This window comes from Hypanus sabinus, chromosome 10, assembly GCF_030144855.1.
Source record: "Hypanus sabinus isolate sHypSab1 chromosome 10, sHypSab1.hap1, whole genome shotgun sequence".
NCBI classification, from domain to species: Eukaryota; Metazoa; Chordata; class Chondrichthyes; order Myliobatiformes; family Dasyatidae; genus Hypanus; species Hypanus sabinus.
This window is the reverse complement of record NC_082715.1, coordinates 77,540,934-77,555,079: the sequence shown is the minus strand read 5'-3', so window position 1 is coordinate 77,555,079 and position 14,146 is coordinate 77,540,934. Positions and strand designations below refer to the sequence as shown.

The following is a 14,146-nucleotide window of genomic DNA, read 5'->3' as shown; positions in this document are numbered from 1 at the left end:
TTAGCCCTGACCTTTCTCTGTAACTCAGGTCCTCAGGTTCTGTCAATATCCCTGTAAATTTCTCTGCATTCTTTCTATCTTATTAACAATTTTCCAGTAGGTAGGTGACCAAAATTACACATAATAATTCAAATTAGGCCACTTTAATACAAATTCCTAACACCTGTAAGCCATATATTTATCATTTATGAAGACCAATGCGCCAAAAGCATTCTTTACAGCACCCTACCTGTGACACCTTTCATAATTCCAGATCCCTTAGTTCTACCATATTCCTCGGTGCTCACCACACAATAGGTTTGTCCTCCCATGTTCAATGCCTCACAACTGTCTGCACTGAATTCCATCTGCCATTTTTTTTAGCCCATTTGTTCAGCTGGCCCAGATCCTACTGCAAGCTTTATAGTCATTCTTGCTGTCCACTACACCCCCAATCTTGGTAACATCAGCAAATTTGTCCACTGTAACTTGCCTCAATTTCTCTTGTAAACCAAAGTTCTCCAAACCTGCTACCCTTGCCTTTTATTCTGACAGGAACATACAAATTCTGTACACTCAAAAATTCATTTTTTATGCCCTCCCACATACCAATCAAGCACACTTCTGTAAGAAACCAATTTGTCCCAATCCACGCTTGCCGGATCCTTTCCTTTACCATCAAAATTGGCCTTCCTCCAATTTAGAATCTCAACCTAAGGACCAGACTTATCCATCTCCACAATTATCTTGAAACTAGTGGCATTATGATCACTAGATACAAAATGTCCTCCTGCATAAACCTCTGTCACCTGCCACGACTCATTCAATAATAGGAGATATAGTATTGCACTCCCTCTAGTTGGGTCCTCTATACACTGATTAAGGAAACTTTCCTGAACACCCTTGACAAACTCTATCTCATCCAGCCATTTTACAGAAACCTTAGTCATATGAAAAAAGTTAAAATCACCTACTTATGTACAACCTTATGTTTCTTGCAACAGTCTGTAATCTCTCTACAAATTTGTTTCTCTAAATCCAGTGAACTGTTGAATGGTTTACAATATAATCCCATTAAAGTGGTCATCCCTGTAGCTTTAATCCTTCCCATTCTGTTATTAAAAAAACCAACAGAACCCTGGAATACTGAGCTGCAACCAAGTTTCACTAATGGCAGCAATATCATAACTCAATCTGTTGATCCATGTGCTAAGCTCATCTATATTCACCTTTCCTACAATACTCCTTGCAATGAAATATACACAAATTTGAAAATTACTCCCACCAAGTTCAATCTTTCGATTCTTGACTTTGTATGTATGCTAAACAAGATCTTTCCCCATAACCACTTCACTATTTGCTCAGGCGATCTGGTTCCCATCTCCCTGCAACTCTGGGTTAACCCCCACCACCATGCAGTACTAGCAAACCTTCCAGAAAGGATATTAGTTCCCCTCCATTCAGGTGCAAACTGTCCCTTCTGTACTGTCCCACCTTCCCTGGAAGAGAGCCTAACGATCCAGAAATCTGAAACCAGCCCTCCCTCCTGCACCACCTCCTTAGCCATATTTCAACTGTATTATCATCCTAATTCTGGCTTCGCTAGCACGCAGCATGGGTACCCATCCTGAGAACATAACGCTTGAGCTCCTGTATTTTAACTTGCACATAACTTGGGTGGCACAATAGTGTAATGTTTAGCACACTTTAGAGTACCAGCAACCTGGGATGAACTGCCACCACTGCCTGTAAAGAGTTTGTATGTTTTCCCCAAGACTGTGTGGGCTTCCTCTGGATGCACAGTCCAAAGTCATACCAGTTAATAGGCTAATTGGTCATTGTAGATTGTCCTGATTACACTAGTATTATAGCGGGAGTTGTTGACATTGTGGCTCGAGCCAGAAGGGCCTATTCTGCACTGTATCTCTATAGAAATAAAATTAAAAATAACCCTCTGAACTCACTTTTCAGGACCTCATTACTCATCCTACCCATGTCATGGGTACCAACGTGGACCACGACCTCTGGCAGCTCACCCTCCCACCCAAGAATGCCAAGAACTCGGGCTGAGGTGTCCCTGATCCTGGAATCAGGAAGGCAACACACCTACTGGAAATCTTGTTCTCATCCACAGAATTTCCTCTCTGTTCCCCTAACCAATGAATCCCCTGCCATTACAGCTTGCCTCTTCTTTTCACCTTTCCTTCTGAGTAACAGAGCCAGACTCAGTGCCAGGGACATGACTGCTAAGATTTTCTTCTGCTTGGTCATCACCCCTCCCCCCCACCAAACCCCAAAGCAGTATACCTGTTGTTGAGTGAAATGGCCACAAGGGTATTCAAGCAGTGGCTGTCTATCTGCTTTCCCCCCCTGATAGTCACTCAGTTACTTGTATTTGCACCTTGAGTATAACAACCTCCCTCTACGTGCTGTCTCCGGAATGATCCGGAGTACATTCAACTCCAGCTCCAGTTCCTTAACATGCTCTGAAAGAAGCTGCAGCTGGATGTACTTCTTTTGCAGGTGTAGTTGTCAGGGACACTGGAGGTCTCCCTGCCTTCTTACATCCCTCAAGAGGAGCGGGACATTATCCTGTCTGGCATCCCCACTGCCCAATCTGTGCAATAAGAAAGAAGGGGAAAACAAACAAAGAAAAAAAACTACCTGCAGCCTACGCGCTTGTCGCCAAACCCTCTATGAGCCAAACCCTGAACTCACCACTCTTAGCATTTACCCACTCCCACAATAGCTACTCTGCTTAAAGCTAACTTTCTTTTATTGACCCTTGCTAAGAGCCTAATTATGCATCTATTCAGGAACTGTGGTGTGCAGACTGTCCCAGTTGCCTCAGCTTGCTACTTTTGAACTCTTTCATGCTATGCAGTCCAAACTCTCCTCAGGAACTGTGGCACACAGAATGCCGATGAATATGCTGATAAAGTGTAGCAATCAAAATTGCACATGATACTCTGGGTAAAGACTTATCATTATTTTGTAAAGATGCAGCATAATGTCCCAAATTTTATATTCAAGTTAAGTCAATTCACTTTTATTGTCACTTCGACCATAACTGCTGGTACAGTACATACTAAAAATGAGACGTTTTTCAGGACCATGGTGTTACGTGACACAGTACAAAAACCAGACTGAACTACGTAAAAAAAAAACAACACAGAGAAAGCTACACTAGATGACAGACCTACACTGAACTACATAAAGTGCACAAAAACAGTGCAGGCATTACAATAAATAATAAACAGGACAATAGGGCAAAGTGTCAGTCCAGGCATCCGGTACTGAGGAGTCTGATAGCTTGGAGGAAGAAACTGTTACATAGTCTGGCCGTGAGAGCCTGAATGCTTCGGAGCCTTTTCCCAGACGGCAGGAGGGAGAAGAGATTGTATGAGGGGTGCATGGGGTCCTTCATAATGCAGTTTCCTTTGCGGATGCAGCGTGTAGCGTAAATTCAAGGGAGTCCTTGTGCAGGATTCCCCAAATGTTAATTTGCAGACTGAGTCTATGGTGAGGAAAGCAAATGTGATGTTAGAATTCATTTGAAGAGAATTGGAACATAAAAACAAGGATGTAATTTCAAGACTTTATAAAGCACTGGTGAGGCCTCACTTAGAGTATCAAGAGCAGTTTCGGGCCCCTCATCGTAGAAAGGTTGTGCTGAAACCAGAGACGGCTGAAAAAAGGTTCATGAAAATGACTCCAGGATTGAATGGCTTGCCATATGAAGAGCTTTGGATGGCTCTGCGCCTATATTCACTGGAATTCAGAAGAATGAGGGGTGACTTCATTGAAACCTATCGAATGGTGAAAAGTATTGACAGAGTGGATGTGGAGAGGATGTTTCCTGTGATGTGACAGTCTAAGACCAGAGGATACAGCCTCAAAATATAGGGCATTCGTTTAAATCAGAGACGAGGAGGAATTTCCTTAGCTAGAGAGTGGAGAGTCTGTGGAATTTGTTGCCACAGGCAGCTGTGGACACCAAGTTTTTATGTATATTTAAGGCAGAAGTTGATTGATTCTTAATTGGTTAGAGCATGAAGAGATACGGGGCCAAGGCTGAAAGGAAAAATGGATCAACCATGATGAAATGGCAGAACAGACCTGATGGGCCAAATGTCCTAAATCTGCTCTTATATCTTATGGTCTTATAAAGGCAAGCATGCCATATGCTTTCTTCACCCTCTATCTACCCGTATTGCCACCATCAGGGATCTATAAACTTGAATCCCAAGATTCCACTGTAAAGCAACATTCCCAGGCAGTTTACCATTTACTGCCGATTTCACTTACAAAAGCATCACCTTGCACTTGTCAGGATTAAATTCCACCCAACCTTCCACCTCGCTTATGTCCTGTTCGATCCATAAACAACCTTCCTTGCTATTTATAAAAACACAAAAAGCATGTAAAAGGCTGGAATTTACATAACAAAGAGAGATATGATTAGTAATTTCTTTGTACAATTTTGATATTCCCCCAAATGGTTATGCAAATTCAAGTCTCACACAAGCCAATATCAGTAAAAACTGAAGGGTTCCTAAAAACCACTGAGCAGATACCAGCTTAATTAAACATCGTCCATGACATTATCCTCCTGATAGATGCATCATATTGCACACACTCCTGAAATCAAATGTAAACAAGGGTTAAAAATGTGATCAGACTTCAGCTGCCAGTAAAGACACTTCATAGAACTCACCTTGTGGCATAAGCTGACTGTACTTCATGTGGGTTGCGTCGATCAGACCAAAAAAACAGGAGCCTGTCAAACTTTGGTTCAATATCAGCAAACTGTGATTTGCCTTCTGGAAAAATTCGAAGAATACCTCCATTCACCTATAAAGTAAAGGAAATATTCTATTAGCTGCGTTAATTTGTGCATTTACTCTAAAACTGCAGGTGCTGGATACAAAGCATAGCATCAATAAATAGGAAACATCTGTAATACTTAAGTTATATGCAATGTTTAATTAATAACTACAAGTGAGAATAGTGATCCAAGTATCATCAGTGCAACATATTAGACATAGGGATGGCATTCTGAAAACTGAATCCTTACACTTGTGATTGGGAATTTATCAGAACTTTCCTCACTTGCTGGTGTGTTGGGGAAAAATAACTGGGACACCTGTTTGGTAGTCAGAATTTGAAGTTGTTTGTTATTTCAGAATTAAAATTGTTAAAATTTCAGAATTAAAAATTTGTTCATTCACAGAAAAATCACAGTTTTAGTAGTTTTGTATATTAATTTACTTTTCTACCTCTATTACTCCAGCCAGTAATCATACAAAAAGAGTATGGTGTGTCCTGGATATATTCAAAGAATAGATCAACAGAAGAAGTACCCTTTTAAATTCAAACATTACAACGTGAATAAATGAAACTCCATACTAACTGTAATAATTTTCAGTGCCTGTTGAATGAAAGTAATTCATACATTGTTGTGTTAGGAATGCATTTTGCTGAAATGACAATCCATCTACAAGTTTTGTTACTATGTACTGTGAAAGTATAGAAATATCTTATCAGTCAATGAACTTGAAAGGAGAACTAGATGAACCTGATGAAGCAGCACACTTCAACCAATAACTTCTGAGTTTAATCACATTATCTGACCCAGGATATAAGACAATAAGAAATAGGAGTGGAATAGGCCATCCAGCCCATTGAGTCTGCTTCACTATTTCATCATGGCTGATCCACTTTCCCTCTCAACCCCATGTTCCTGTGTTCTCCCCATTACCTTTCACACCCTGACCAATCAAGAAACAATTAATATCCGCCTTAAATACACCCAAGATCTGGCTCCCTTGGCCATCTCCGGCAATGAATTCCACAGATTTACTACCCTCTGGCTAAAGAAATTCTTCCTGATCTCCATTCTAAATGGACATTTTTCTATTCTGAGGCTGCACCCTCTGATCCTAGACTCCCCCACTATAGGAAACATCTTCTCCACATCCACTCTATTGAGGCCTTTCAACATTCACTAGGTTTCAATGAGATTCCCCCCCCCCCCCCATTCTTCTAAATTCTAGTGAGTAAAGGCTCAGAGCCATCAAACACTCATATGATAACCCTTTCATTCCAGGAATTATTCTCATGAACCTTCTCTGAACCCTCTCCATTGTCAATACATCCTTCCTTAGGATAAGGGGCCCAAAACTGCTCACAATACTCTAAGAGAGGCCTCACCACTACCTAATGAAGCCTCAGCATTACAACTTTGCTTTTATATTCTCGTCCACTCAAAATGAAGGCCAACATTGCATTTGCCTTCCTCACAACTGACTCAACCTGCAGGTTAACATTTAGGGAATCCTACTGGAGGACTCCCAAGACTCTTTACATCTCAGATTATTAAAATTTTCTCCCCATTTAGATAATAGTCTACACTTTTATTCCTTCTACCAAAGTCCATGACCATATACTTCCTGACAGTTTATTCCATCTGCCACTTCTCCCAATGTAAGCCCTTCTGCAGGAGGAATGGAGATGGGCTAACCCCTATTGTCATTTTCATTTTTAGAAACTTTTTATTGGTACATAATCTTCTACAGCTATAAAATGATACAAGACTTCAAAAGATTAATATGTATACAATTAATAAAGCTGAAGAAAAAAAGCTGATTGTAAAATAAAAAAGGGGAGAAAAATTATATATATAGGAAAAAGAAGGAAAAAAGAACCCCATTTAACTAGGGAAAAAAACCCCACTAACCACAAAAAAAGGGGAAAAAAAGCCCATTAGGAATCAACCAACCCCCCCCCCCCCCCCGGAGCAATATGTTTGACCATCATCTAAGTATTTAAAAAAGTCATCAGCCGCCATTTCATATTTATATAAAAAAAACAAAATTGTAAGGAAACCATATAGCTTAATTCAAATTAAATGATAATATTTGGCAAAAGAACCCCATCTTCTCTCAAAATCGAATCAAGGATCAAAAGTTCTGCTTCTAATTTTTTCCAAACTAAGACATAACATTACTTGAGAAAACCATTCAATTAATTTAGGGAAAGAAATATCTTTCCATTTTAATAAAATAGCCCTTCTTGCCAGTAGTGTAACAAATGCAGTTACATGTTGATCTTAAGATGAGATACCCTGAATATGATGTGGAACTATTCCAAATAGAACAGTCAATCTATTAGGTTGTAAATTAATTTTCAGAGCTTTAGAAATTGTAGGAAATAAAGATTTCCAAAACGATTTTAATAAAGTACGTGACCAGAACATATGTGACAAAGTAGCTACTTCAGTTTTACATCTATCGCAGTAGTTATCTATACTAGAAAATATTTTAGATCGTCTCGCCTTTGTTAAATAATAACAGTGAACAATTTTAAATTGAATTAAACAATGGTTGGCACATACAGAAGAAGAATTTACGTTTTTCAAAACTCGAAGCCAATCTTCATTAACAAAGGTCATATTACGTTCTCTCTCCCAATCTTGTTTAATCTTTAGTGATAGGTTCTCTTTTTGTAACAAAAATAAATTATAAATTCTGCTAATGGAACTTTTCACTGAGGTATTCAATTTCAAAATGGTATCCAACAAATCAGATTCTTGTAAATATGGAAACTTGGGTAAATATTGTTGTAAAAAATGTCTAACCTGATAATATTGCAAAAAATGTGTATGAGCGAGAGAGTATTTGTTAATTAACTCTTCAAAAGTCATCAATCAACCATCACAAAATGAATCGGTAAAAGAATGGATTCCTTTATTTTTCCAGAGAAGAAAAATGGGGTCAGTTGTTGAAGATTTAAATGAAAAGTTTCGATATAAAAAACTATACAATTTAAATTGTCTAAATTTTAAAAATTTTGAAACTGAACCCAAATCCGTAGGGTTTGTTTAATAACCGGATAGAGATTTAAATTTGGAATTTTAGAGAGCTGTAAAGGTAATGGAGCTCCTGAAATTGAAGTTAAATGAAATTGTTTAACAGCTTTCAATTCCAAATCAACCCATAATAGTTTTTGGTTCTTATCAAGCCAATATAACCAAAAACATAATTGTTTAATATTCACAGCCCAATAATACAGTCTTAAATTAGGAAGTGCAAGTTTAAATTTTTGTAAATGATACTTATTAATTCTTGGTCTCTTATTGCTCCAAATAAAAGAAGAAATAAGAGAGTCAACTTGATTGAAAATTTTTTTAGTTAAAAAGATAGGTATATTTTTGAAAATATATAAAAATCTAGGTAAAATCATCATTTTCACTGCAAGAATATGACCTAGTAAAGAAAAAGTAAGTGGATTCCATCTAGAAAATAGTTGTTTCGTGGAGTCCATTAAAGGAACTATATACGCTTTATAGAGATCTTTATATTTTTTAGTAATTATAATACCTAAATATCTAATGTATTAACAATTCTAAAAGGAATATTATATATACTAACAGGGACATTCAATGGAAACAATTCACTTTTATTCAACACACACAAAGTGCTGGTGGAACACAGCAGGCCAGGAAGCATCTATAAGGAGATGTCAACGTTTCGGGCCAAGACCCTTTGAATTTCCAGCATCTGCAGATTTCCTCGTGTTTGCACTTTTATTCAAGTTAAGTTTACATTCTGAAAATTTACCAAAATCTTTAAGTGTTTCCAAAAGATTAGGAATTGATTCCTCAAGATTTGAAATAAAAACCAAGAGATCATCTACATAAAGAGAAATCTTATGTATGGTTCCATTCATAGAGATACCATGAATATTTTTAGCTTCACGTAATGTTACAGCCAAAGGCTCCAATACAAGATTAAATAATAAAGGACTTAATGGACATCCATGTCTAGTGTCACGAGAAAGTGAGAAAAAAGACCTGCAGTTATTAGTAATGACTGTGGCAATAGGATTCTTATAAAACATTTGAATCCATCTATTGAAATTATTATCAAAACCAAATTTTTCTAATAGTTTAAACAAATATGGCCACTCAACTCTATCAAATGCCTTTTCTGCATCAAGAGAGATAACACATTGAGGTTGCTTAGAAAATGATGAATATATAATGTTCATCAATCTTCAAACATTAGAGAAAGAATAATGGCCTTTAATAAAGCCCGTTTGATCCATAGAAATGATCTTAGTTAAAAAAATTTCCAAGTGATTAGCCATTATTTTAGAGAGAATTTTTGCATCCACATTTAATAATGAATAGGTCTATATGATGAACATTCAACAGGATCTTTATCTTTTTTAAGAATTGAGGAAATAGATGCTTCATAAAAAGAAGGTAAATTACCCTTCTCAAAGAATTCATGAAATATTTCCAAAAGTTACGGAGAAAGTAATCTTACAAATTTTTTGTAAAATCCCACTGAATAACCATCAAGTCCAGGAGCTTTACCTGATTGCATTGATAAAATAGCTTTCTGAATTTCTTTTTTTTTGTAATTTATTTTTTTATTGAAGTTAATCATCAAACAAACATTTCCATAAGATGTATTTCAGACATTGTACATATATATCATAATCATATATATCACAAGTCTCCACAAAGTACTTACTTATCTGAGGTACACACTCACAGAAAAGAGTGGAGAGAAAAAAAACAAGCAAAAGGAAAGAACTATGTACAAATAGGGAGTGATCTTTTTTTTTACAACAGAATCATTGATTTGTGAGAATAAAATCAGGCCTATGAGGCATTATGTAATTAAACCATTTTTCCCAGTATGAATCAAATTGTTCCAGCTTATGATTAACAGATGCTGTTATCTTCTCCATTTTGTAAATGTCCATGGTAATTTCCATCCATACATTTAAAGTTGGGCTCTCCTGTGATAACCATTTCCAAGTAAGAGTCTTTTTACCAGCCACCAACAGTATATTCATTAAATATTTATCTCTTTTCAACCATTCTTGAGGTATATACCCAAAATATATGGTCTTACTCTCTAAGGGTATTTCACATTTAAAAATGTCTTGTAGGGCATTGTGTATCCCCCTCCAATAGTTTTTAATAACAGGGCAGTCCCAAAAGATATGATAATGATTTGCATTTTGATTTCCACAATTTCTCCAGCAAACAGGGAGGTTACCATCATAATGGGATATCTGAGAGGGTGTAATATAATATCTTACCAAGTTTTTCCATCCAAACTCCTTCTATTTCTGTGAACTGGTACACTTCCATTGATATCTCCATATTGTTGTCCATTCTTCCTCAGATATAATTATCCCTCCTTCCTTCTCTCATTTTGTTTTAATGTATGAAGTCAAATGTGTTTTAAGATTTGACAACCCCTTGTACATGATGATTCTACTACCATTAACTGAATTATACACTTTTCTAAAGACCTCTATCAAGCATGTACTTGCCTTGGTTACATTTTTAAGTGTTTATTAACATATTGTCGCATCTGTAAATACAGATAGAAATCTTGTTTTTCTAGTAAGTGTTTCTCTTTTAGCATTTCAAAACTGAACAGTGTTCCTTCTTTCATTATGTTGCAAAGAAATGTTATTCCTTTAGCTGTCCAGTCCTTAAATCTAGCATCCAATTTATTTGGTGTAAAATCCGAGTCATATGCACACCATTTAAGAATTGCAATATCTCCCTCTAGATGATATTCTTTTATAGTAGTTTCCATATTTTAAGAGTCAATTTCACACATGGGTTATCAATAGTATTTATGTACCTTTGCAGGTTTGTTATCAGCCAAAATTGCTTGTATGGGGATGGGAAGTACCTGCTCCTCAATGCTTTTCCATTGAGCGTCAAATGATGGGTTGCACCAACAGATCACAGCTCTCAACTGTGTTGCAAAATAATAATCTCTAAGAAAAGGGTAGGTCCCATCCCCCCTTTTCCTTTGCTAATTGCAAAGTTTTGAGACAAACTCTAGGCCTTTTACCCTGCCAAATATACCTTGATAGCATCTTGTTCCATTCATTGAATTGATTTTGATTAATCTCTATTGGTAGGGTCTGAAAGAGATATAACAGTCTGGGCAATATATTCATTTTAGTAGACTCAATCCTTGAACCGAGACTGAAAAAAGCAATCAGGTTCCATCTTGCCACATCTTCCTTAATTCTTTTATATAAAGGCTGATAATTACATTCCGATAATTTTGCCAATTCTTTTGGCATAATGATGCCCAAATATTTGAAAGACTCTGTGTCCCATGCCCAGGGGTACCGACTTTCAATTTCTCTTGGTGGGCTATAGTAATATGGAAGTAATTGGGTTTTATCTATGTTGATCTTGTATCCTGATAATTGACCATATTGTTCAAAGGATTGCATCAATTTAGGTAAAGAGTATGTTGGTTGCCCTAGATAGATCAAAATGTCATCCACATAACAAGCCAATTTATGCTCTGCCCCTTTAATAATAATTCCCCTGATATCTTCATTTTGTCTGATGTACTGAGCTAATGGTTCCAGATATAATGCGAAGAGTAGCAGTGACCATGCATAACCCTGTCTCATGCCCCTTTCTAGGGTAAGACTATTTGATAAATATCCATTGATTTTAATCCTAGCAGTAGGATTGTCATATAGTGTTTGTATAGTTTTAATAATTGTGTCTTGGAAACCAAATCTATGTAAAATTCTGTAAAGAAAATTCCAATTAACTGAATCAAATGCTTTTTCAGCATCCACGCTTATCACTATTGCTTCGATTTTTTTTGTATATGATCCATAATGTGAAGTGTCCTTCGTATATTGTCTTGTGTCTGGCATTGTCATATAAAACCTGTCTGATCATTACGTATCATTAAAGATAGAAACTCCTTTAATCGTTTGGTCATGATGGAGGTAAATAATTTATAATCTACATTAAGAACAGATATTGGTCTAAATGACCCACATTCCATTTTATCCTTGCCTTCTTTCAGTATAGCTGAGATTATCACTTCCTCCCAACTGGGTGGCATTTGTGCCTTTTTTAGAGCCCAGTTCAGTGTGGGGAGTAAAACAGGAATTAACTCGTTTTTAAATTCTTTGTATCACTCTGCCATATCCTGGTGACTTGCCATATCCTGGTGACTTGCTTAAATTAAGCCTACTAATTGCAGCTCTTAATTCAACTCCAGTTATGTCAGCAGTCATCGTTCTATTTTGCTCTTTGCTTAAAGTGGATAACTCTAGAGAATTCAAGAAGGTGTCAATTTGGGTTATGCTTCCCCCAGAACTTTGGAATATAGAGTTTTGTAAAACACTTCAAAAGCTTCTTGAATTTCACTCAGCTTATTTTTTATCATTTTCAGTCTTGGGTCCCTAATTCTATGAATTGTATTTTCTGCTATCTTTTTTTTTCAGTTTCCATGCCAGTATTTTCAAAGATTTCAATCCACTTTCATAATGTCTTTGTTTCAGAAACATCAAGTTTTTCCTGATTTCTTGTGTAGCCAAAATATTTATTTCATTCCTAATTCTTTTAATTTCCCCTATGTATCCTGTGGCAAATTCAATTTGTGATTTTTCTCTAGTTCCTTCAGCCTATTTTGTAATGCCTCTATTGTTTTATTCCTTATTTTTTTCTTATATGAAGATATCGCTATAATTTTCCCTCTTAAGACTGCCTTCAGAGTATCCCATAAAATGGGAAGTGAAACCTCTCCATTATCATTAAATTCTAAGTAGAGACCAATTTCTTTTTTTAATTTGTTCCTTAAAGTACAGATCATTGAGTAGACTTGAATTTAGTTTCCAAATAGTATTCTTTGGTTGTAGGTCAAAATCAACAGATAAATATATAGGTTCATGGTCACTTACATCTATTGTCCCAATTCCACAGGTGTTTATTTTGTCTTTGTCTTTTCCAAATGTTATGAAATAGTCTATTCTTGTATATACAGAATGGGGAACAGAATAATGAGTGTAATCCCTTCTGTCAGGGAAAAGGTCCCTCCATATATCAATTAAACCAACATCCTCAAAAAGTGCATTAACTTTCTTATGTAAAGATTTTTTGTTTCATAGGTTTTTCTATTGGAAGAGTCTAAACTTGGTTGTAATTATAAATTTAAGTCTCCCCACATATCAGGAGACCTTCTGTTTCTGTTTCCATAATATCAGTAATTTTCTGAAAGAAACCAATATCATTTCCCGGGGGTACGTATATATTCAATAGAGTAACTGAATTTCCGTCTATATTCCCCCTTACCAGAATATATCTGCCCTCTTTATGACCGATTTCGAAAACTTTTTCAAAATTTAACTCCTCTCCTGTGTCCTGATTTGTATGAGGAGAAAAACAGATTAGTGAAGCCCATTCTCTTTAGTTTTTTATGCTCATTATCATTTAAATGAGTTTCCTGTAAATATACTACATGGGCTTGTTCTTTTTTCATTTTGGTTAAAATTCTGTTACGTTTGTTTGGATTTAATAGCCCATTGACATTAAAAGAAATTAATTTTACCTTGTCCTTAGCCATCTGTATTTATCTGAAAATGTATCATTGAAATTAGAATAAAACTTAATCGATCTACTCCCTGAACAAATAAGAACCAAGAAACGCAAATAACAACAAAAATGGCAACGAACGTGTGATTCCAAGGCTGAGGTCTCTAGTAGATGACCCTGTGTTGAGCTAGAGGAAATGTCTAGCTGTGGGGGATAACCCCTCCTACTTGTGAGTTGAGGGCCCCCATTGCAGTATTCACAAAAGTCAGTGAACAAATTCATTACACAGAAAAGATTTCCCTGGGTACTCCTATATATACACACATACATATATATATTTGTGTGTGTGTGTGTGTGAGTGTGTATATATATATAAATATATATATATATATACACACACACACACACTATATACATACACATATATGCATACATATATATATTCTCATTTTGGTGGGGAAAAAGGAGTAAGTGAGCGAATAAAGAATAACAACTAAATAATATAAAATCCACATTATAATAATTATTTCTCGAGATAGGTATAATACCGTGTACTTTTGCTTCCGTTTAGCTTCTCAACATTTTTAAAGTTAGCCAAACCTTATGGCTCTTCTGAAGGGGGTGAGGACTGTCTTTGGGAAACTCCCGGTCTCTTCCTGGTATATTTCTCTCGGCCTCCTCCCGTCTCCTGCCTTCTCGATTCTCACACTATTTCCCAAGTGGAACAGGATAATTCCTCAGCCAGGCTTTCCTTTGTTTTGGTCATACTGACGG

General features: G+C 36.4%; 1 protein-coding gene across 5 annotated transcripts in view; it reads right to left on the bottom strand.

Moving 5' to 3' along the window:
* egln1a (egl-9 family hypoxia-inducible factor 1a) overlaps window positions 1-14,146 on the bottom strand; it is a 96,389-nt gene that overhangs the window by 15,468 nt on the left and 66,775 nt on the right. For all 5 annotated transcript variants that reach the window (XM_059982135.1, XM_059982137.1, XM_059982139.1 and 2 more), the window contains exon 3: window positions 4,697-4,833. In XM_059982135.1, coding sequence (XP_059838118.1) covers window positions 4,697-4,833 — 137 coding nt within the window. The remainder of the gene's footprint in view (window positions 1-4,696; window positions 4,834-14,146) is intronic.